Source organism: Tachypleus tridentatus, chromosome 13, assembly GCF_004210375.1.
Source record: "Tachypleus tridentatus isolate NWPU-2018 chromosome 13, ASM421037v1, whole genome shotgun sequence".
Taxonomy (NCBI): Eukaryota; Metazoa; Arthropoda; class Merostomata; order Xiphosura; family Limulidae; genus Tachypleus; species Tachypleus tridentatus.
Genome location: NC_134837.1, coordinates 264,613,500 through 264,638,648, shown reverse-complemented (window position 1 = coordinate 264,638,648; position 25,149 = coordinate 264,613,500). Strand labels below are relative to the sequence as shown.

Sequence of the window (25,149 nt, the reverse complement as noted above, 5' to 3'; positions counted from 1 at the left end):
TAGATATTCACAATCATGGCTTAAAGCTGAATTCAGAACATAAAAATCAACATTTTTATTATATTTATAATGTGGACTTGTATTTGTTTATCTAGATACAGACAGGCAGATATATAAGCTATAACTCAAATGCAAATATATAAATATGTTTTTCAGGGAGGTTACATCTTTGCTGGATGTGTAGATGATTCATCAGCATTTAGGAATATAAATGGAAATTTGATTTCCAGTCTACCTGCGTTATATCCCGATAAAAGCTACCCAGCTTTTACCTTGCAGAAAGGTAAATTCTACTCATTCTTCTAAGTTCGTTTTTGTTATGAAAGCAAAGTGTGTTGTCTCTTGTAACAGGTGAGAATCCAAACACATAAAAACTAATGAGGGTGGCTTTCCATGTGCCCCAGGCAACACTACACAACATAATCAAGAATTATCTTCATTGGAAAGGGCAACAAGTTACAAGTTCATCAAAATAAGGTTTCCAGTTGTAACTCCCATTTAATGGTTCTATACTTCAAGCATCTGAAGAATAAAACAGCATTCTTGCTATTCTATATGAAGACATGCCAATAAAGTCACCACATGCAATGCTTGTGAATTTATGTGTGAAAAGTGCACCTTGTATGGATATAGTGAGCCAGTACTGGGATGTGCTGTGATAAACAACGAACAGTTAATCCCAACTTCTCAAGATCGAACACTGAAGTTTTGGAACTTGAAGACTTTAACAGATGATAATTCTAAACACCACAAGGGTCGAGTGAACATAGTTAGGATTTCAAACAATGGGCGTCACATTCTCAGTGGGGATGAGTTGGGAAAGCTGGTAATATCGGAGTTGACTATAAAAGGTAGCTTATCTGCCATTAGTTACTGTGGCCATGAAGAGGTAAGTTCGGTTCAGATTCAGTTTATCCAAAAAATTATGATACACTCAGTATGAAAGTAAAAGAATGAATCTGTAAAATGCCACTAAGAAAACAGAAGACTTGTATGGTTAATGGAGTGTGGATCATAAATCGATAAATTATTACATTGATATTTCATGCAGTTTAAATCATGTCATAATATCTTGTAGTTTTCTTCAACATTAACTAACCTTTACATAGGTCTTGTTATAATTTTTAGCTTTTTGTCACATGTATATGTAATATATGAAAGTAATAGTACTTACTTACTATGTGGTTTTCAGTCAGTACAGGAAAGGTGTCATAAGGAATTCCCAAAAGGAAAAAAGATGGTTTCTAACTGATCTATTTCTTTTTATTTATATTTGTTTGTACTTAAACTGTGAATAGGTGTTGCTCTCAGAAAATGTATATTTTTTGTGTGTGTCATAGAGTCCTATTACTTTTGGACAACCCTGTGTGGTATTCTGATCTGGATTTATGTTATTTTTATAGAAGAGTTAATGCACAAGATTACATATGAAAGAGAATTTCAAAATTGACTAAGAACTTAAATATTCAAATATTTGACTGTTTTGGGTTGGGAAGAAGGAAAATAGTCAACTCTTTAAAGGTGTTATAGTTTTCAGTCATTTTTTTTTTTCACTTCATAGATTTATGTAAAATTCTTTAATACAAATTTACAGGAGAGTTGTGTTGGTGAAGTGTTTAGATAATTTATATGTACACCAGTATAAACAAAAATATTGTTTTTTCAGAACAAATTACTTTTGTACAAATAAGTTTCAGCAGGAACATGTGATGTTGTCCATTTGCTGTATCATTTCATATAAATAAAGACTAAAATAGTTTGCATTAAAATCAATGTGAAATTAGTTTTAACCTTGTGATCTTGAAATTGTTATGAAATTTACCTAATGATAAAAATTATCAAGGAAATTAATAGATTAATATTTACAATTATTTCTAGAGTGAAAAGTGTTAATTAGGTGCTGTACAATATCTGTAATGACACAGAAGATGAAAATTGTGTTTTATTTGTTTTCTTTCTTTGAAAAAAGTTGATAAAGCTTGCAATAAAACTGATTTTACTTGTATCTCTAATGAATGTAATATGTTTCTGAAATGGTCGTTTAATATGCTTTTATTAAAGGTCCATTAGTTAAAAAATACTGTAAATTGTTATAAATCTAGAAACACTCTGGTTATTGCTTTGTGATTTTGAGTGATACCAGTTTACTAATTATTGGTCAGTTTCTTATTTGTAACTAATGATATTCTTATGTTAGTGGACAGAAGAAAACGTAGCAACAGCAGTTTTTGTACACCCAGAGGGGAAGCAAATACTGTGTACAGTTAGCCAGCACACAAAGGAACGAAATGAATCATTTTTGATCTCTCTAAAAAAGGAAGTTTCTACCTCAAACAAGCCTAATTCAGTATTCTCTTTAAAGTAAGTATTTTGATAGTTTTTTTGCGGTAAAGGTTTTTGTTTTACTTCTACACAGTTGTCTTATTTATATCAGACTCTGAAAACAAACCTTTTTACATAATAACAAATAAATAAGAAATTTGTCAGATTAGTTGATAAAGAATAAATCATAGGATGCTGGACAGTAAAATTAGAAAAACTTAAAAATCACGACAATAAATATGAAGAACATCAAACTTTAACAAACGTTAAAAGGTAACAAAACTACATTGGAGAAATGGAAAGACAATTGGGAACAAGAACACAAGGACACTACAAGTTTAATGAAAATGTAGATATTAGCCATTGTAGAACATACTATGTAAACTGGAAGCAAAGCACGCTGAGACAGAGCTAAAATCATCAAGTCAAACAGTTTTGACAAATAAAATTAATAAAGGAATTTATTTGCATGACCACAATAAACGTTCGTTAGAAATTAGAAACTTATGGTTACCATTGGTTGAACCCACATTCAGTCGCTCTTCCAATCACAATCAAGAACAAACAACGAATTAAAGTGCATCCACCTTGATAATATATAATACCTGTGGTAGTTTGCACAGGCTGATCTGAAGACGAAAGGCAGAAGACATTCAAAACATTATCCTCTACACTTGAGCTGTGTAACTTGAGTACATAGTCACTGATATATTCGTACAAGTGTTTCTTTAATAGGCATTTATTACCAACTTTACAATCAAATTTATAAATATACCATGTACATTATCCATCAGTTATGATGTATGTTGAAAAATTGTTAGAAGTCAAACTTAAAGAAGAGAATATATTTATTGTCACAAAAACAATGAACAAATTAGTAATTGAAAATTACTAATAATTATTAATAATTTTCACAGAAGAAACAACTATTTTGATATTTGACTGTGTTATACTTGAAGATTAAATCAGTGTTTATTTTACTGTAGAGTTCAGAATCAGCACAAGTTATTGGATGAAGTTACCACCATGAATTATGCATCAAAGGGAGATTGTGTTGCCATAGGCACCCAACAAGGTGATCTCTATCTGACAGACAGAACTTGTAGAAGTCTAAGAATAGTCCATTTAAGGGACAACTGGTATACCTTCTTGTTCTTTATTGCTGTTTATGTTAAAATACTTCATCAAAATACATACAAATTAATATCTTGTTGAAAATTACAATATTGAATTTGTTTGATATTATTATTGTTATCATTCATGCTAAATGAACAAAAGTTTTATTGTACAGTGTGAAATAATTAAGGGTTGACATTATTAAGTAACGTTCAATTCCATCTTTAGAGGATCTGACCTTATAGTTGCAAAACTTACAATTTTCATTTGGATTGAAGTGTTTTCACTGAGCTCATGGTGTTGTTTTCAAATTTTGCAGCTTATATTAGTTAACCACATCAAGACTAAGCATCATTGGAAATTAGAAACCTGTGGCTACCATTGGTTGAACCCACATTCCAAACAGAAGCAAGAACAAACAACTAATTTGACTACATTAACTAAAGTTATTGGGGCAAGTATTAAACCTCACAAATATTACTCACAGGTCTCTACTCAACTGTAGGAGGTCATAAATGGGTGGAATTGTAGCTATGTGTAATAAAATATATGTAAAAAGAAGGAATATTAAGTTAGACATAAAACATGAATAATTACTTTTTTAAGGAGTAATAATTTCATAATAAATACATGTGCTTTTGATTGGGCAGAAAAATTCTAAAACAAGGCTGCCAAGTTGTGCAGAAACTTGGTGATATGTGTATGTTCTTTTTATCAGGCTCATGGCTTCGTGTTTAATACCAGGAGACATCCTAAGTATGTTCATTACTGATGAAAAAGGTGACATATTATCATGTAAAGACATCTGCAGTAATCCTCAGGTAAAAAGAAATTTAACAGAATGTTATGTTGTGAAAAATATTTATGTTTTGACATCTGTTATTTTCACAGAAGACTTGCTACAGAAGTAACCTACTAAAATAATCTTTGAGTGGTATGGTTGCTCAACATCTTTGCCTTGCAGATTTGATTTAGTGTTCAACAGGTGATAACTTTAAACTGAGCTGAAGGTTGACCACCACTTATTATATTTATTTAAATGCAGTTATAAGAAAAGCTGTTAGTAATATCCGACATTCTTTAAAGTTTTGGACAGTTTCTAGATCCAATTTTTTTGTCTTTTGGTTGATATGACTTTGTAGTTTTCACACTGAGCTGTGGGTTGTGAGAACTAAGGTTTGAGCCACAACATGCCATTAATCTTCTGTAGTTATCACATTGAGCTGTGGGTTGTGAGAACTAAGGTTTGAACCACAGTATGCCATTAATTTTCTGTAGTTATCACATTGAGGTGTGTGTTGTGAGGACTGAGGTTTGAGTCACAGTATGCCATTAATCATTTTCTGTAGACATGTTGTAGCCATGACAGTCAGCCGTATGATTTGATTAAAAGTAGCTACGTAGGTGGGAGGTGATAACAGCTCGTTAACCTTCATCTGATTAGCAGTTTTAATAAGGGATGGCTGTTCCTGAATATTTAAGGTCTGTGACCTTGTTTAACAAGTGTCATGTAAGTTGTTGTTCAGATATAAAACACAAAATACTAAAAAATACAGGCATTTACAGCTGTTCCTTCACCTCATATGACGATAATTTATCAGTGATTTGTTATAACAAGAAAACCACTTGAAGTAAAAATGTATCTCAGGATGGCTGGTATGGGCATTAACACTTTTACTAATGAAGCAGAGAACAACATTTTAACCATCTTAGGCCATCTTCAGATTGAAACGTTGTTCTCTGCTTTTTTACTAAAAATGTTAGTGCCTATACCATTTGTCCTGAGATACAATATATCAATGAGTTTGATTCTTTTATTCAGCCATCATGGCCAGGTGCGTTAAGGCATTCGAGTCATAATCTGAGGGTCACGGATTTGAATGCCCATCACATCAAACATGCTTGCCCTTTCAGCTGTGGGGGCATTATAATGTGATGATCAATCCCACTATTGTAAATTTTCTGTATTTTATATTAGAACAAATAAAATTGTAAATAACCTTCATTAATTTCACTTGATGACAATGTACATTTTGTTTTTGTTTTGAACCACATTTTAATCACTTGTAGATTGCTCTTTGGACTCGGCTTCTTAGTTGAGAATCCTCTGAGTAAAATTTTGGAAATTTCATGACGCATTAAATAATAAAATTAAATAAAGTTACATGATTTTCATTTTTTAATCCAAAAATTATTCAGTAAGTTTAACCAAAGTACCCTATGACTTGGTTAGATATTTACACTGTGTGAACGAACAAAATTAATGTATTGGTTTGTGCATATTATATCGACTTGACAGTTACTATGGGTTTAAAATCTAATAAAGGGACTATTATACAACCAGGGACACTCAGAAACTTCTGTTCCTCTTCACCGTAATAGTAAAATTAAAAGTTATTTTAAGGTAAATTCATAAAGTGTACCAGAGTGAATAAAACTTAAGATAACATATAAAGTTTGAATTACGGGGTATGAACATTAAGCTTCCATATTTTTGGCAAGTATGCATGGTATCTATGGGCTTTACATCTGCTCTGTGATAGAGCCCCAGTCATGTGCATCTTACCCCTAAATTTGTATTGTGATCTCAACATTGTCAGCAGACTGACTGCTCTTAAACTCCTTCCATATCGTTTAGGCTTTTGATAATTTTGACAAGTTAACAGTGGTTTCTCTGGACAGTTGGATTTTCGTTCTTCAGATGCAAGTTAAAGCCTCAAAGAAAACCAGAGAAGCAGTTGCCTTCATGATGTTGGTTTGAAATGAGATGTTTTAGACTGTTTAAACTGACAACCGATGAACTAATTACAATCAGCAGAATCAGACGACAGAGACCTGCATCATTAGGTCAGTGCTCCCAGTTCTAGAGAAGACATAACGCCAACCCCAGAGTTTGTTTCATCACATTTACAGATTACAATTTTTCATAACGTCAGTTGCATAGTGATAAAAAACAACACAAAAACAGAACTTACAATATGCTCATAATATCTTCATAAACATCAACGCTACAAATCCTGTACATTTGACTTACTAACTAACCCATGTGGAAGGTACTGTATGCCTTCTATATATATATATTATTCAGGTGGATGTGCTTTAATTGGTTGTTCATTCTTGATTTTGATTGGTGGAGCAACTGAATGTGAATTCAAGCAATGGTAGCCATAAGTTTCTCATTTCTAGGGTCACTAAAGTCTTTGTTTAACTAACATGTTATTTTGCTGATCACGTTATTTTTCTTGTATTCCAAACGTTGACCGAGTAGATTATTCTCTCAGCTTTAGAGCATTTAACCCTATAATCTGTATAAGATATCTGTGGTGGATACAGCACAGATAGCCAGACGCTAGTTCCTTTTTTCAGAAGTTGAAAACAAAATGGAGTTAAACGTTAGTTTGTTGTTTATTTGATTGTTTTAGTCAAAATGATTCTGAATTGGTTTTTATATATGCTGCTAATTAGCAGTCAGTGTGCTCCAAAAGTCTCCCACCAATAAAATAACTTTGCAGGACTCTCGACTCGTAATATGAGGGTTGTAGGTTCGAACACCATCCCTCCAAACATGTTCGCTACTTTTCGCCGTTGGGAGGTTATTATGTCCTGATCAATCCCACTATTCGTTGGGAAAAGAGTAGCCCAAGAGTTGGCGGTGTTTGGTAATGACTAGCTGCCTTCCCTCTAGTCTTACACTGCTAAATTAGGGACGGCTACTGTAAAATTGAAAACAAACATACAATAGTAACTTTGCAAGAAATTCTAAGTTCTAGGTTGAATGATCACCAAGTAGTTTATATTATTTTTGGGAAGGGACCAGTGCTGACTGGAACGAGCATCGCGGATGGTTTTTTGTAGTGATTTCTGGGTTAGCTAAATCAATACTTTTCTGTGGTAGAGATAAATACATAAAAAGCATTCCTTAATTACCTTGACAGCTTTGTGAGAAACAAACAGTCCAATGAAAACGTTTTATCGAAGAAAGGAATTGGAATTCTCAACCTGAACTCCTATCTATTGAGCATGTGGGTAAAACGGGCAGGTTGAAAAAAGTCCTTTAGAGTTCACGTACTAGTAGCTGTTTTTAATTTGATTTACTAACCAAAAACCCAGTAGAATCAGCCAGTACAGTGGATTTTTCAGGTCTTTGGAACCAAACCCCAGAATAAACATTTACTTTTATAACTTTTTCAAGGCTGATAAAGCAGGTAAAGTAGTACTGGTCTCGAGCCTTCGATTCACCGTCCAGCGCTTTAATTATTATGTTAACAAAACGTCGAAGAGATAACTTGTCCAAAAACAAATCAATTTATATAAATTTTTTGTACCACCCAGTCTTCACAAGAGAGGCAAGTGATGTTCATAGGATCGAAGTAAATGCGAAAAGAAACCGTTTTGGGGAAAAATATTCGAGTTTATTGGAAATAAAAAAAGTATACAGTATATCGTTCGTATAGTTTACAACTTTAAAGAATGGTAAATACAGCTACCTTTAAATGTAATGCTAAACAATTTATATAATAAAACGGTTAAAACTTTTCTTTTATTGATGAGAAAAAATTAAACTTTGCCTGAGGCTACAAATACGCGACTTCATTTCGACACATGATTTAAACATTTAACACAATAATAAAGTTGAATCTTTTATTTTATCCAGGAAGTAATAAAAGGATGAAGCAACACGTTACGTCTTTACTTATAAATGGTGAACAAATTTATTCTGTCAATTGCTGAGATGATCTGATCTTCGCGAAATTGAGGATATTTGTTAATAATTGACTGAACCACTTCGAACTTTGATGAAAGCTGCTTATATTGAGTTTTCTGATCGGCGCCTTCTGAGAGCTCAAACTTGTTCTTTATACCGCAGAGTTGGAGCCCAGGAAAGTTAATAAAATATAAATTTTCTAAAATTGGAGAGTTTACTCCTGCAACGGTGTATACTTTAGTCATATCTTCTTCAAAGTAAGAAAGATCCCGAGGTTCAAGATCAAAAATAAAATAATCAGACCAACCGTCTTTATTACGCCGATTCTTGGGTATAGGAATGTCTAAAGTTTTATGAACTCGTATTATTAAATTTCCTTGACGAACAAACTTAAATTTGAGAAATGACATGCTATAAACTGGTGATTCTTCTTTGAAATCTAAGGGGATTGCTTTGAACGTTGGGAAGGCGCTGAAATCCACCAGATGTTTAGTGCCACGTGACGACAAGTTTCGAACAATTGTAGAAATATGATTGTTTGGAAAACCAAACGCAGATGCAGTATGATATACGTCAAAGCCCAAAGCTTGAAGTAAATATTTCACAAAGACATTGAGAATGTAACACGTTCCTCCTTGTTTAGCCATCATGGCTTCTTTAATTTCAGCCCATGTTGGTATGTGACGATGATCCGGTTCCAGTGAAAGTAAAGATATATTTTGAAAAGGAATTACTTGGTGGATCGTCTGTATAACATGATCTAGGAAAGCACTGCGATCTGTTACCAATTTTCTCTTAGCCTCTGGTATCTCAAGAATTTTAGATATAAAATACAAAGCTTCTTCTTTGGTCAACCTGGATTCCATCGTCAACAAATCTCTTCTATTTATTCGAATAATCGACCTTAAAAACATAGAATAATTTAATTTTACTTTTAATAAAATCAGTGAAACATAAAATACAAAGTAAAATTAGTGTAAATTAACCTACTGAAAGAAGGAACTACTACAGTCCATTCCATTTCTTTCGTAATCCGATGGTAGCAGGTTCAAATTTCCGTTACACAAACACGCTCGCCCTTTCAGCTATAGGGACGTTATAATATTACGGTCAATCCCACTATTCGTTGGAAAAATAGTAGCACAAGAGTTGGCGGTGGGTGGTAATGATTAATTGCCTTCCCTCTACTCTTACTCTGCTAAATTAAGGAAGGCTAGCACAGATAGCCCTCGAGTAGCTATGCGCGAATTTGAAAACAAACCAAACCTTTACTAATTCATCTTGAATAAATGAACATCTAACCCTGCTTAAGGCTAATTTGAATATCTAATCTCGAAAGATTAAGTCTTTTTTTTCTCTTTTTTAGTCATATTTATAAAGCTGAGGAAATTTTGCATGTGTTGTCTTAAATTCGCACATTAATTTTGAAACAAGGTATTAAAAAATACGAACACACAAGAGTCTGACCTTTTATTAATGTGTGTTCGGTGTAGTATTATTCTGGTAACCAGCCTATGAGAGTTTTCAAACTAACAAATATTATTTTTGTAATAAAAAAAAGTCAATGATTGCTTTGAATTTCGCGCAAAGCTACACAAGGGCTATCTGTGCTAGCCGTCCCTAATTTAGCAGTGTAAGACTAAAGGGAAGCCAGCTAGTCATCACCACCCACCGCCAACACTTAGGCTACTTTTTTGCCAACGAATAGTGAGACTGACCGTAACTTTATAATGCCCCCAAGGCGGAAAGAACGAGCATGTTTGGTGTGACGAGCATTCGAACCCGCGACCTTCGGATCACGAATCGAGTGCCTTAACCACCTGGACGTGCTTGGCCGAAAAATCAAAGTTCTGTTGAAAATTGCACAAACACAAGCGTCTGTCTCACGTTTTGGATTTAGTAAACAGATGAGTTACAAAGATTGTAACCAAACTCGTTTTCTGGATAAAACTAACCAAATGTGACAAATATATACACTGCTGGCCACAATCTTAAGGCCATTGAACATGAAGACAAAACATGCATTTTGCGTTGTTAGACTCAACCACTTATTTGGTAGAGCTTCGAAAGATGAAAATAAGAAAAGAGAAAATAAAAATAAAAACTTTTTTAGCATTTCATAGGGAAAATGCGAACACTATGAAATTAGCTTTATAAATTGCCTATATATATGGGGCACCATAATCTTTTAGGTGCTTAGGGCCTATAAAGGTCTTAATCCGGTCATGATGTTTATGTATTTCCGGACGAGTTCTGGCTGTTTTCTCCGGTGCTATCTTTGCCTCGTTCATGAATAATATTAATTATGACCAACTTCACTCCTTCACCAAAAAAGAGCTAAATTCAATAACCTTCCACGAAAGGGGACGAATAGGAACCACAACGTTCCTGAACACCCCAGGTGTAGAGATAATTCTTCTGATTTCTCTCTCTCTCAACTAAATCCCTGCCACGTTAGTTTCTGTTTCCGTTTTGCGATGTTTACGTATGTATATATAATTAATTCTCTTTCATCACTCCGCTATCGCGCACAAAGTTTCATAAAGGGCTAGCTGTGCTATACCCACCGCGATTATCGAAATCCAATTTTCAGTGTTATAAACCCTCAGACATGACACCGTAGTTTTGTCAATACCATTGAAATATACGTGAAAATTTTATTAACGTAGTTAAAAATTTGAATGGTTTCAACAACTTTGTAATCTTTGTGGTTTTCCACATTTGATGCATTTGCCACAACTCTTCATCACAAATTACTCCTTTTATGGTCCCCGGTACCTTATCCTCCGGCTTGAGCACTCAATTCCTTCAGCTAAGATCGGTCCCACGATTGCTCATTTATGTTTATCCTTCTATTCGATTACTTAGTTGAGCGATCTCTTCCATCTATACCACTCCTTTCGAGTCTTTTAAACTCCTCCCTATTGGCCAGCTCAATTGTAGTTTGCACGATTACCTCAACTGCAGCTTTTCTCACCAGCACTTTTTCCCTTGTCTTCCTCCATTCTTCATCAGCCTTGGTCACTGGTTCTACCTTTCGCCGTTCATGTCATTTATCTTCACACCTGGCTTTTATTCAGTCTTTGATGAAGAGGTCAGTTTTCTGTCAGTGAGTTGCTCTCCTTTAGGCTCATTACCTGCATCTTTCTTCAATGTATCAGCACAAGTGGAAAGTGTTCCACATTTCGTCGGAGATTCCGATTCCTCACTGTCTGACCTACTGTGTCTGAATTTCTCACATGGCTTTTCAACCAAAAGTCTTTACAGTCTCTTTGATCTAAAGTAATCGGGCTGCCTTATCCTATACCATTTGTTTTTCGCTACACCATCGACTTTTTGCTTCCCAGTGTCCTTATTATGTTAATACATCCCCCTCGTGACCTAGTCTTCCAGACTTCATGGTTTTCCATTCCCTTACATTTGATCCTACTTCGTTGTGCTTCATGTTTTACCATTACTTTAAAAATATTTTCTTGTCGTCTTAGCCTGTGGACATTGAAGATTTGAAATGTTTACCATTGATTAGTCACCACACCTATCTTCTTTATGTGGATAATTTCCTCCTCCCAAAGATCTCAGTGGGTAAGTCCTCGTGTTTCCTGTCATCTCTATTCTTTTCCTGATCGAAATATACTTTATGTCTTATTGCTATATAAATTCTTTACAGGGATACCCTCCTGTGGTGAGTGGAGCCTAACTAGATATTCCTCAATCAGAAATCCGTACTGTACAGCCACGTTGACTCACTTTAAATCACTCGCGATGTAATCACTTCATAAATTTTCCGATTCTACGCACATTTCATTGATGCGAAAGAGTATACCTGATCAGAAATAATGCAGCCTTCCTTATCAGATCTTTGGATCTAGCTCTCTCATTTTCAGGGGTTATCCTTTGGATGATTTTAGTTGATATTTTCATTTCCTTGTACTGATCCCTCCACATAAATAAAGTGAGATTCTAGTTAATCTTATGAGAGGAAGGAAGTATCGTATCGGAAGTTATCATTTTTCTTTACATAAAATACATTTTTAATAGGTACTTCCCCCTTTCACACTTCTCACCCTTCCTCTCCATATTCCTCCCGTGCTTACGTCTTCTACCAGACTTTGAAGTGATGGTTCGATTGACGTTTATAGAGAAAGTCACATGAGTATTTCACACTTTTCATGATGGACAATTGATATGCATTAGAGAAATGTTGGAATAATTTGATTCTAATAGAAAGAAACAAAAGACGTGTGTCATGTCTGAAGAAATATTCTGCATACAGAGGGCAAAACTAGACGAGAACTGCTAAACTTGTTGCTGTTGTTGTTTTGAATTAAGCACAAAGCTACACAATGGTCTATCTATGCTCTTCCCACCACGGGTATCGAAACCCGGTTTATAGCGTTGAAAGTCTGCAGACATACTGCTGAGCCACTGGGGGCCTGCTAAACTTGTTAGCAGATGTAAGCTCCTATCGCAAATACATTTTTAGCATACAAAAATCATAAGACTAATTCAGTATTTTTATTTTTACTGCAAACCAAGGTTTTATCTGGCATCTTTACTTGTAAATGGAAAGATATTACAATTCAACTCATTTAAATCGATTCCTTTAATTTGAATAATGACAACAACAGAAAAAAGAGCGTTATTTTCTTAATCCTTCAACCCCATCCATTCAAATTTATCACAAACCCATTCACCTAATATGGTAACCATTCACTTCGTTATATTTGGATCTATTTAAATGTGTACTCGGTGGAGTATATCGCAATTCAGGATCTGATTAAATGTCAGGTAACAAGTTTACAAATGTTATTTATTGTTGTTAAATGATCTTACGAGATTACTTTGAATATCATTATATTCTGAATTATGTATTAAACAAATGGAAAATCAGAGGATGAATAAAAGCCTTGAGGAAATTCCTACATATGATTCTTAGGTTAAATGTTCGCGTAAACATAAATTATGGACTTGTAAATTCCCATATATTTGAAAGTTTTTGTTATGGGTTACAGTAGTTTATACACATTGTATGAAAAGGGGGTGAGATATAAAAACAGACGTTGGTGTCTTTACGATCTCGGATTGTCGAAAATAAAACTCCGAACAGGAAATTACGACACTAATGCTGGTAATGAGAAGCTTAACATGACAAGTAAACTAAATAACTAAGCATAGTTGTTATATCTATGCTACCGTAACATACTTTTACAAACGTTATTTCAAACCAAAACATAAGATTGTTTTATATGAACGTGGACTTAAATGTCAAGTCAGAGGCCTTAACTTGGCTTAAAAACTAAGGATTAGGGGTAGAGGGAGCAACTAGTCTTGAGTATCCTCCGATAAATAGTACTCTTAATGGAATAACGAGATTAGGTGGGACATTTGTAACGTTCTCAACAGCTGAAAATGCTGAGTGTGTTGAGCAGCAAGTCCTGGCTCAAACACTTGAATGACAAGAGCACTTGATGAACTATGTGTCATCTCTCATGAAATAAATGTTTCTGTTATTGAATTTTATGATTTAGTTAAGGGGTTTACCTCGAGAAATAAACGTGCTTAGTCAACTACGGTCATGCATAATACATATAACGTCGTTTCAGCGTTAGGCTTATTGTTGTTAAATATATAACCTGTATACGTGATTAAGACCTCTAATAGTGAATTAGAAAACAAATGGTTAGAATGAAAAGTAAATGGCCTGGTAGTTAAATCACTCAACACGTAATCTGAGGGTCGCGGGTTTGAATCCCCATCACACTAATCATAGTTGCTCTTTCCGCCGTGGGGCGTTATAATGTGACGATCAATCACGCTATTCGTTAGTAAAACAGTAGTCCAATAGTTGGCAGTAGGTGGTCATGACTAGCTGCCTTCCCTCTAGTATTATAATGCTAAATTAGGGACGGCTAGCGCAGATACCCGTTGTGTAACTTTACGCGAAATTCAAACCAAACTTTTACAAGGCTCTCAAATAATTTTACTAAAAATGCACATTCACCATATAAATGGCACACGTTACAAAAAATAAAAATATTATTATCAATGTATCACCTAACGAAATATTAGTATCCTAAAAACGAAGAGAAAATAAGACTATCCTGACAATATACTGACACAGAGATCATTTAGTAAGCTTGTAAAACAAAATCCTAAACAGAATCATATAAAGGATTAATTCAGTAGAATGTGTTTGTATGTGTTTTCTGATAAGAAAGCCACATTGGGCTATCTGCCCAAAACGGGTATCGAAATGTTTTAAGCATTCAAACTTACTGTTGAGTCACTGTTTGTATATAAGAAAGGAGCAGTTTCGAATAATATAAAATAAATATGTTACACACATAATATTATAGTGTTACTTCTTACCCCTAATAAGTGCTGGATAGGATAGGGATTAAGTTGCTTGCAAATAAAGTATTTAAGATAGTTAAATTTGGTTATGACGAATTACCTGAAAGAACGTGAATTCTGTTTTCGTCATCAGAATTGTGGATTTTTACAAAAGAAACTACAGCGTCAAACTTAACACATGTCACATAGTAGGCTGACACGAAAGAATTCTATCTCTTGTCATTAACCATAAACCTATAAAAAATAGGTTAGTAGCATTAGTATTACCTATTATTAAAACATCTATGTTCATTTAGCCCAGCTGTGTAAAGGAAAATTAAATCATTATACAAACTAACCGATTATCCGTGGCCCAGTGATCACTTGCGGTAACAGTCATTGGTAGGGATGACAGTGTATGGTAGCTTCGAGTGATTTGTAGCCTTGTAGAGCAATCTATATTGAATTACCCTAAAAAACAAGCCAATTACTCCGCAAACATTGAATCTGCGTGTGACCTCTTCAACTTCATTTGCTCCACTAACTTGCAGCAAATTCAGCTTCTAATTTTTTTCTGTACATTCGAATGTACAAACACCGCTGTGTTACTTGGGGGCGCTCTATTATTTACAACAAACACTACTGAGATACATATAAGTACTGGAGAAAAAAGGGTTTTGCAGGCAAAGTTAAAACTGCTGTTAAATGTACAGTATTGTACACTTACCTCGACCTGTAATTTTCACCCAGAAATTTCTTTGTTTAAAAGAAGAGCTATGTAGTAAATGACGAGTTTCCCTCACTCCGATTTTTTTAGTGATTGTCAAATTTGTGTCAAGGGTCTTAATATAACGTAATGACTGAAAACTCTCTTTATTTATGTGAGAGGACGACTAAAAGGATGTTACAAGAGTTGTTCACGTGTTATTTTGATTCAGTTTCTTCGTGATATACCAGTGAAGTGCAAGTGAGGTCAAGCCCTTCTCTGCCTACTCTTATGCTCCAAAAATACCGTTATTTCTCAGTCATAAAAACTTTTCCATAACTACTAAAAAAACTAAAGGCAAACAGGGACTCGTAGATATTACAGTAAAAATGTAATGTGCTATTAAGTGTTAATGCGCAAGAATTCACCGATTAGTTTCAGATTTTCGAGGTGTTAAAAAGGTCAACTGAATAGTAATAATAGAATGTTACTTGCTTTTCAGAATCCAGAAATCTCCTTCCTGTTAAACATTCCGGACTTCTAATTAAGCAGTCCAAGGCTCGAGCTGTTGTGTGTGGCAGAGAGTTACAACCCTAACATTTAGTTTCATTCTTCGGTTGAAAGTAGACGTTCGTATGTCACGTACTGCTGACTAGTTGTTTCCTTCCTGTGAGTATTCTGAAATTAGGGACAACTTTGACTGAATCTTGGAGCTTCAAATTTGCCCATTTAACCCACGTATTGTGCGAGGTATATTGTTTAGACTGAAAACAGCAAACTTAATACGAACTTTTTTGTTTTAGGTTTTGAGCCTGTTTTTCATAACTGAAAATTACATTGCTCGGAAAAGTCGAATGCAATGAAGAGTTGTCTTTGGAATAGCAAAAGAAAAATCGTTTTGTCGTCAGGTTCCTTTTATTCTTGTGAATTACTCATTACCATTTCTCATAACTGATGCGAGTTTTGACTCCAACACAACTTTGTACCGTGTAGAGGTGGTTAAATAACCCTTGAAAAACGGAAATAGTATTTCCCTGCCTGGTTTCTAAAGACGCTAAGTTTTTGTGATGATGAGTTAATGAGACATTGAACATCAAGACATTTCCCTAGTTGAGTCTGCTACTGTCTCTTTAACAGTTCGAATCTCTAGAGAATTGCTCGTTACGAACACTTAGAAAAAACTTCGACAAAGAATAACATGGACTGTTAATTAAGGAAAGTCATATTCTTAACAGCTCTAAACTACTTTTATAATCGCTTTAATTTAAAGTAAAAGTTGCCAGTTCAGTAATTTTCTAACACATTATTTGAATATATAGCATAGCATTTTACTGATCCACTGGTTTAGTTGTTGTTCACACAACAGGCCATCTTTGCTCTACCCACCAGGGTATCGAAATCCAATTTTTAGCGTCGAAATTTAAGCCGCCAAACAAATAAACTTAGCGCAGCTTTCTTTCAGAAGTTTCACTTTGTTAATTCGTTTGTGTAAGAAAACAATGTCAAAGAAATTTGTAACTGGTCAACTGCACACAAACACCCGTCATAGTGTAAAGTGTTTGTTTCTTTGGAGCTATGCTATAACATTAACTTTTCATCACTTTACCAAAAAAGCAATAAACCAAAAAGCCATAAATAGCGCGCTCTGTAATTTTGCAATTATTGTGATATAAAACGGTGCTCTATCAATTTTTTGGTCTTGTCATCTACCAGTCTGACCTTATAGAGGGTGTTCGGAAAGCGCAGTTTTGAAAGCAGCGATAACAACATTCACTCACTCTGTTTCAAGCCAGCAACTGATAGCGGTGTTTAGAAACAAAATAAGAAGGATCCAGGCCTGTACTGACGCCAACGGGAGTCACTTTCAACATTTTTTATGATTGTCATTCATATTTTCTTCCTGTATTCTATATTGAAACATGTCTGTTAATAAATATATAAGTGCACAGTGACTTTCCGAACACTCTGTATAAAATGAAAGTGTTGGATTACAGGTCAGGGTCGTGTTTTGTTAATTTTCGAGAACATATGTATATACACAGCAAGCAAGCAACACAGTACACGACCAAAATGCAAAACGCGAGTTCAGTATTATTGCAACAACCATGGAAGATAACACATACAATCATGTGAAAAAATTAGGACACCCTATTAAAGCCTGTGTATTTTTGAAACAATTTTGGATAAATGGATATTTAATCTCAATTGTAAGAATATTGAGAGGTTAAAGTCATATAACTAAACAATTAAAACTGAAGAAAAGATTTTTCAAGATCTGTAAAATGTATTTCTACAAAAATTCGTATTCTAACTGAGGAAATAAGTTAGGACACACCCACATTTACACCCATTTAAAATGGCTCAACTCACATACAGGTGTATCACACCAGGTGCACGTGATTAGAAGATTGTTACTCAGCATTGTGAATGAGGCTTGCCCTATTTAAACCTCAGACATTTTGTTTGGTGAGCTCCTAACTGTTGAAGTGAGAGTGAGCACCATGGTGAGAGCAAAAAACTGTCTGAGAGCTTCAGAAAGAAAATTGTAGCAGTTTATAAGTCTGGTAAGGGATTTAAAAAGATCCCAAAATATTTCGAAAATAAGTCATTTAACTGTCCGTCAACAAGTGGAGGGCTTTCATAATAATTGCCAACATACCCAAGTCTGATCTTCCAAGCAAGTTCACCCTGAGAGCAGACCGCAAGATGCTAAAAGAGGTCTCCAAAAACCCTAAAATGTCATTACGGGACCTACAGGAGGCTCTAGTTACTGTTGATGTGAAAGTGGATGCCTCTGCAATTAGAAAGAGACTGCACAAGTGTAACTTGCATGGGAAGTGCGCAAGAAGGAAACCTTTGCTCTCCAAGAGAAACATCAAGGCTGGACTTAAGTTTGCCAGAAATAATGTAGACAAAAACCAAAATTTCTAGAATGATGTTCTTTGGACAGATGAGTCCAAAATTGAATTATTTGGACACCAGAACAGAGGACATGTTTGGCGTAAACCAAATACAGCATTCCAGGAATAGAACCTCATACCGACTGTGAAGCATGGAGGTGGAAGTGGAATGGTTTTGGGCTACTTTGCTGCAGCGGGACCTGGACAGCTCACAATCATAGAATTCACCATGAATTCTACTGTGTATCAGAGGGTGCTTGAGGAACATGTGAGTCCATCTGTACGAAAATTAAAGCTCAAGCAGAACTGGACCCTGCAATACGACAATGACCCAAAACATACCAGTAAATCCACCATGGACTGGCTGAAAACTAAGAAATGGAGAGTTCTGGAATGGTCGAGTCAAAGCCCAGATCTTAATCCCATTGAGATGCTTTGGGGTGACTTGAAACGGGCTGTACATGCAAGAAACCCCTCAAACATCTCACAGCTGAAAGAATTCTGCATTAAGGAGTGGGGCAAACTTTCTTCAGACCGATGACAGAAACTGGTAGATGGCTACAAGAAGCGTCTCACTGCAGTTATTTCAACCAAAGGGGGTAACACTAGCTATTAGGTGGTAGGGTGTCCTAACTTTTCCTCAGTGAGAATATGCATTTTTGTAGAATTACATTTACAGAAGATCTTGAAAAGTCTTTTCTTCAGTTTTAACTGTTTATTTATATTCCTTTAATCTCTCTGTATTGTTAAAATTGAGATTAAATATCTATATATCCAAAAACGTTACAAAAATACACAGGCTTTCATAGTGTGTCCGAGTTTTTTCATATGACTGTAAGTGTGGAATGATCACCTTAATGGTGTTGTTTTTCGTTGTTTTTTAAAGATTTTCACATGAAGTTTGCCAGAAACGGTCTCACTTGTCTAACATTCCAAACTTCTTGTAGATTAAGTAAAGAATAGGAAACTCAAGCTCTGACCATAACATTTTAGTGAATTAAATGTATCATAAGTAAGCATACTGCTGTGCCAGTAAGAAAGATTTAATACGATATTATCAGAACTGTCACTATATATATATAGATAGATAGATAGACAGCAGAAGTTTGGTATCAAATACACTTTTGTGAAATCCTTAAATTATTGTGTATTTCATATTCAGGCGAGTTCATTTGTAATTTCCTTGCATTGCAATGTTCTCAGTCATTTGGTTTGGAATGGTCTGATAGTTGACAGTTAGATTCACAATCTGCGGATCATAGGTGTGAATCCTTCCATCAAACGTGTTCGCCATTTCAGCCGTGGGAGCATTATAATATAAACTTAAACTCGCATTTTCGTTGATTAACGAATACAGTGGAGCGCCATTAAGTCACGGTCCAGTAAACCGCGAAATCGCTTAAGCCTCTGTAGCAAGTCTTGTCCCAAAATTTTTGATGTATTAGATGTATTACCTGGCTTTTTAAAGTTTCTCACACTCTCCTTGTCGTTGACACTGACATGACAAATGTGAGCGACGATTATCGGGGCTTACCGCTAATTTAAGAACGTGTAAAACTCGGCTTACGAATTTAATCCTGGCTTTATAACTTTAAGGGGATATTTAAAAAGGATTTGCTTTAATTTGGGAAATAAATAAAATATATTACAATAGAAATCGACCGTTAATCTACCTTATCCGCTCTCTATGTCAGCTTTATGGAGGCCGCCAATGTTACCGAATCACACCTCTCTATACATTAAAGTTTATCCGCGGTAAATCCGTGAAAAAAGTGATTAATAATTAAAGTATTATTTTTAATTCGATAATCCGATATTTTATGAAATTTTATAAATATTGGTCACAAACCCAATAGAAATAACTTCAGTTTCTGAATTAATAGTGAGCATATCATATTGACAAATTCCTACCCCATGAGTACCAAACGTAAACATGCATCGTGTGACGTTCAGCAAAAGCTGAATGTCATAGAAAGAATACGAAACGGCGAAACTCGCGCTAAAGTTAGTAGAGAGTTAGGCATACCTGAGTCTATATTGCGTGGGTGGATTAAGATGATAATAAATTAAAAGCATTTCTTGTTGAACATGATGAGGGTGGTTTGAAACGCAAGAGAGCTAGAACAGCACAAGATCCTGAGTTAGACAAGGCAACGTTCAATGGATTTTGTGAAGCCAGAAACAATGGAATTCCCATATCTGGACCAGTTATTCAAGCACAAGCAGAGAAACTACACAAGGAACTTCATGGCCCTAATGCAGATCCAGAGTTTACTGTTTCAAGTGGTTGGTTAAGAAGGTGGAAGCAGCGACACGGCATATTTCAAGTAAAAATCAACGGCGAGATCAAGTCAGCAGACACTGTAGCAGCAGAAGAATTCATCCCTAAGTTCCAAGAATTCGTTGAAGAACAGCAACTTGTTGAGGACCAGATCTATAACGCAGATGAAACAGGTCTTTACTATAGAATTTTGCCAGATAGAACTTTAGCTATGAAGAAAGACAAGAACAGCAAAGAAGGCTACAAACAAATCAAGGACAGGGTGACCATGTTGTTCTGCTGTAACTGGACTGGTCTACACAAACTGACACCACTCTGCATCGGGAAGTACAGGTCACCCAAGTGCTTCCATAAAGTGAACATGTCAACACTGCCAGTAGACTACACCCATAGCCAGAACGCCTGGATGACAGCTGCGTTTGAAAACTGGTTTCACAAGACGTTCGTCCCTGATGTCTGGAAACACCTGAGGAACAAGGGACTAGAACCTAGAGCCTGCCTACTCCTAGATAACTGTCCAGCCCACCCGCCTGCAGAGACGTTGAGGTCCAGAGATGGGAAGATTTTCGTCTACTATATGCCCAAGAACACAACATCTAAGATCCAGCCCCTAGATCAAGGAAGTATTTCAGCTTTAAAGTCCAATTACAGAAAAGAGTTAATCAAGTCCATGGTAGAAGAAGACAAGAGCGTCCCCGAATTTCTCAAGAAGGTATGGGTTAAGCAAGCGCTCTATTTATCAGAGACAGCGTGGCAAGCGGTAAAGGCAGAATCGATCTAGAAGTGTTGGAACAAGGCCCTGGGGGGTCCATTCACTGAAGGCAACAGAGAAGAAGACTCAGATGATGATGAAGAAGAATTCCTTGGTTTCACCCCAGCAGAAGTGAAAGAAGCAGAGCAGGAGTGAATGAAAGCTGTCCACTCAACTGTTCCCGTCCAAGAAATTCTGTCAGCGTTGTTCTCCATTGATGATGATGTACCAGTAGCTTCCTCAATTTTAGCAGAAGAGACCATGAGCGAAGATGAAGAAGAAGAAGATCCTGCCCCAGTACCTCCAACAAGAACTGCAGATGAAGCCGTCAAAGGACTTGAGGTAGCCCTAGAGTACTACGAGCGTGAGGGAGACAAGCTGAAAACACTACAACTAAAGTCCATGATTAGAGACGCCAAGAAGAGGGCAACAATGAGCAAGAAGCAAGCAACAATAACGTCATACTTTACCAAGAAATAAACTGTATTTGAACTATATTTTCTGTATTTGTAATTTTTAAAATTAATAAATTGAATAAAATTTTTGTGATAATAATGTAAAAAGTGGATAAAAATTTAATGTGGTTTCGTATATATTCGTAAGAATTTCAAATGTAATAACTCGGCACTTGTTAAAAAGGCACTTGTCAATTGTATCTGAATAGTCTATACATTAATATTATAATGATCACGCAATGACCCGGTTGAGGCTCCTCGCCGGAGCTGTTAGCGACTTCGGCTTTTCTGTCACAAGGGTTTAAGCCGCGGTTAAACAGGTTGACCCCCTAAATACCGCGGCTTAACGGCGCTCCACTGTAGCTGAAAAGTAGGTAATGGAAGGTGTTGTCGACCATCTGTCTTCCTTCTAGTTTATCGCTTAGAAATTGAGTTTGTTTGTTTATTAGGAATTAAATACAAATCAAAACAATGGTGTATCTGCGCTCTACCCACCACAGGATTCGAAACCCGGTTTCCGGCGGTGTGAGCCCGCAGACAAACTGCTGTGCTACTGGGAGGCCGAAATTAGAGACGGCGAGCGCAAGTAGCACTCAAGTTGCTTTTCTCGAAATTAAACAAACAAATTTCGGTTGCTTGATAATTAAAACAAAGAACTCAGATATAGTGACTAGAAAACAGATAGTTAAATGGCCGTAGGTTTAAGGTTTTCACTGACCTGAACATTAAATTCTTCAAACCCAACCCTTTGACTACTCAAAATCTTTTCCGCACCTTTAACTGTCTGATAATTACTGTTAACCTACCACGTTAAGGCCTGCGAAACGAAAAAGAAGTTTTGTTTTGTTTTTAATTTTGCGCAAAGCTAAACGGGATCTATCTGCGCTTCTTTTTAAATTTCGCGCAAAACAACACGGGGCTATCTGCGATAACCGTCCCTAATTTTGCAATGTAAGACTAGAGGGAAGGCAGCTAGTCATCACCACCCTCACCCGACTCTTGGACTACTCTTTTACCAACGAATAGTGGCATTGACTGTCACATTATAACGCCCCCACGGCTGAAAGGGCGAGCATGTTTGAAGCGACTGGGATTCGAACCCGTAACCCTCAGATTATGAGTCGAACACTGCAACCCACCTGGTGACGCTGGACCGTGGGAAAAGTTTTAATTATTGTAGTTTTATCCTCTTTATTTTTTTCATTTTATCAAATAGAATAATATAATATAATATAATATAATATAATATAATATAATATAATATAATATAATATAATATAATATAATATAATATAATATAATGTCACTTTGTTCTTACGCTTTTATCAAAATCATATCTATCCAGTTAAATCGGTTGTTAAAAGTTGAGTTTTGAAATATGAAGTTTTCATAGTTTATTTCGCTTATACAAATTGGTTTAATTATTCGCGGTAAGTCTACGGACTTACAACTCTAAAATTAGGAGTTTGATCCCTCTCGGTGGACTCAGCAGGTAGCCTGATATGGCTTTGCTATAAGGAAAACACTCACACGACATAAATATATCACTTTATTAGCTGAACCGTGTGTCTCATTGAATTACCACTATATTAAAATATTGCGAATACGTTTAAATTATAAGCAATGTTCGATATAGTCTTTCTTTTGTTTACCGCATATCTTATAGATTTAATGGCCATGTTACAGACCAATGTAATACGTTCGTACGTTTTACACATAATACTTTATTATAAATAATACATGTTCAAAAAAATTGCACTGTATATTATCTCAGATTCAATAATAAGACTCACCAATTTCGATCTTACAAGGAAAACAAAGCAAAAACAAACAACAAATTCATTGACTTACCAATTTTTCTCTATAGTGTATTAAAGCAATACAAATAATACCGTGTATTATATTTATTGTCTGTCACGTGCCGTTTCCCGTATACGATTATAACGATATACGCGACCGTTTGTCAATTTTCACGTGGTGTTCACGTGACACTCACTTTCAACAATCGTTGATAAGTTTATCACGCTGAGCTTTTGATATTTGGGAATTGGTCGATTTACAAATGAATTCTCCATAGAACTGTATATTATTCTCCTGAGTTTGTATGTATATATATTTCTATAGTTTGAATAATATATCTCTCCAACATTTAACAAGTTTCTTTACCCTTTACATATTATTTTTTCTTCTTCTCTGGTGTTTTCTTTATGACATGAAACAAGCTCTTCTTCTTGAATCTCTAAATATAAATTCGATTCGTTGCGTTAAGTTATTCCAGATGTAACTGGCCTGTTTGTCTTTAAATGATTGTATGGTGGGGACCTTAATTGTATTTTACTGAAAACTTTTTGCCTCAGCTATTTTTCACACCTTATTTCAGAGGTGTTTTTGATCACAGTAAACTGGGCACGTTTGACTCTCTCTCTCTCTCAAACCTACACTTTTTTTTTTTACTTTATGAAAATAAATCGAACGTGGTTTAGTCGTTGAAAATAAATCGAACGTGGTTTAGTCGTTAGCATACCAGAATAAAAGGTAAAGAGTTTACGTGTATACGCAATATAAGTGACGCTTAAGTTTCACTATTTTATCAACGAAAAGTAGCCCAGCAATTGGCGGTAGGTGGTGTTGACTAACTTGCCACCTTCCCTCTAATTTATCAGTCTAAAATTATAGACAGTTTTGCGCATATTTATAGCTCTATATACAGCTACAGGCGGATATCCAAAACAATATAAAACTGTCAAATTACGTTAGTATAATTTCGATGTTTCAGTAAAGAAAAAAACAAAAGTTGTAAAAGACATGTAATGTGGTGTTAACTTAAACATGTGAGCAAATAATAATTTAAAACTGTATTAATTTTTACAAAAAGCCAGTAATGTAGCTTTTAAATAATTCTGCGCAATATTTATTTCATTCGAACACAAGTCCTTTATTAATGCCTTGGAGACGTTATAATGTGACAGTCAATCCCACTATTCGTTGGTAAAAGAATAGCCCAAGAGTTGGTGGTGGGTGCTGAAGACTAGCTGCCTTCCCTCTAGTCTTACACTGCTAATTTTCGTCGGTGGGCCATATAACCAACTTCATCAATCAAGCGGGGCCACTTAAAAAAAACAAGCTTATTCGTGTACATGCACAATAAATTAAAAAAATTCTCAAAATGCAAGCAATAATATTTTATATTTTGCATGAGTGATCATTTTAGTGCGACACTTGAAATTTAGAGTCCTTGCAGAGCTTGTCAATATCAGCTTTGACAGAAGTGGTTGCCACTCTTAACTGACTGGTCAAATGTTCATCAGTCAGCTGACTTCTACATTTGGTTTTGATGAGCTTCATTTTGGAGAAAAATTGCTCACAGCAGTAGGTGCTACCAAAAAAGGGAGGCAATTCTTTGTGCATGACGGGACAAATTGGGAAACTTTTCACGTACACATAGTTTGTAAAGTCTAGCAAACTGTTTTCAGAGAATTTCCTTTTAGTGTCCATGTCAGCCTGCAGTTCAATGAGTTCCATTTGGCAATCATCAGGACTGTCTTCCACTGCCAAATCAAAAGGTTGAGCGAACAATTTC

At 35.5% G+C, this 25,149-nt stretch overlaps 2 protein-coding genes across 5 annotated transcripts; one reads left to right on the top strand and one right to left on the bottom strand.

Annotated features, from left to right (window-relative positions):
• Positions 1-432: 432 nt before the first annotated feature.
• LOC143238891 (uncharacterized) lies at positions 433-3,540 on the top strand. The gene is made up of 3 exons (XM_076479520.1): positions 433-889; positions 2,198-2,361; positions 3,309-3,540. Exons 1-3 carry the CDS (start codon positions 602-604, stop codon positions 3,535-3,537), a joined length of 681 nt encoding a protein of 226 aa, XP_076335635.1. The 5' UTR covers positions 433-601; the 3' UTR covers positions 3,538-3,540.
• A 4,288-nt stretch (positions 3,541-7,828) lies between these two features.
• On the bottom strand, positions 7,829-15,342 carry LOC143238952 (uncharacterized). Of its 4 annotated transcripts, none has more exons than XM_076479620.1 (2): positions 15,204-15,342; positions 7,829-9,046 (listed from the first exon to the last, which is right to left on the bottom strand). In XM_076479620.1, the coding sequence occupies exon 2, from the start codon at positions 9,007-9,009 to the stop codon at positions 8,128-8,130; it is 882 nt and encodes a 293-aa protein (XP_076335735.1). In that variant the 5' UTR covers positions 9,010-9,046; positions 15,204-15,342; the 3' UTR covers positions 7,829-8,127. The 4 variants fall into 4 exon arrangements, with proteins under 4 accessions (XP_076335735.1, XP_076335736.1, XP_076335733.1 ...); XM_076479621.1 differs by lacking the exon at positions 15,204-15,342 and adding an exon at positions 14,765-15,062; XM_076479618.1 differs by lacking the exon at positions 15,204-15,342 and adding an exon at positions 14,836-15,057.
• Positions 15,343-25,149: the final 9,807 nt, after the last annotated feature.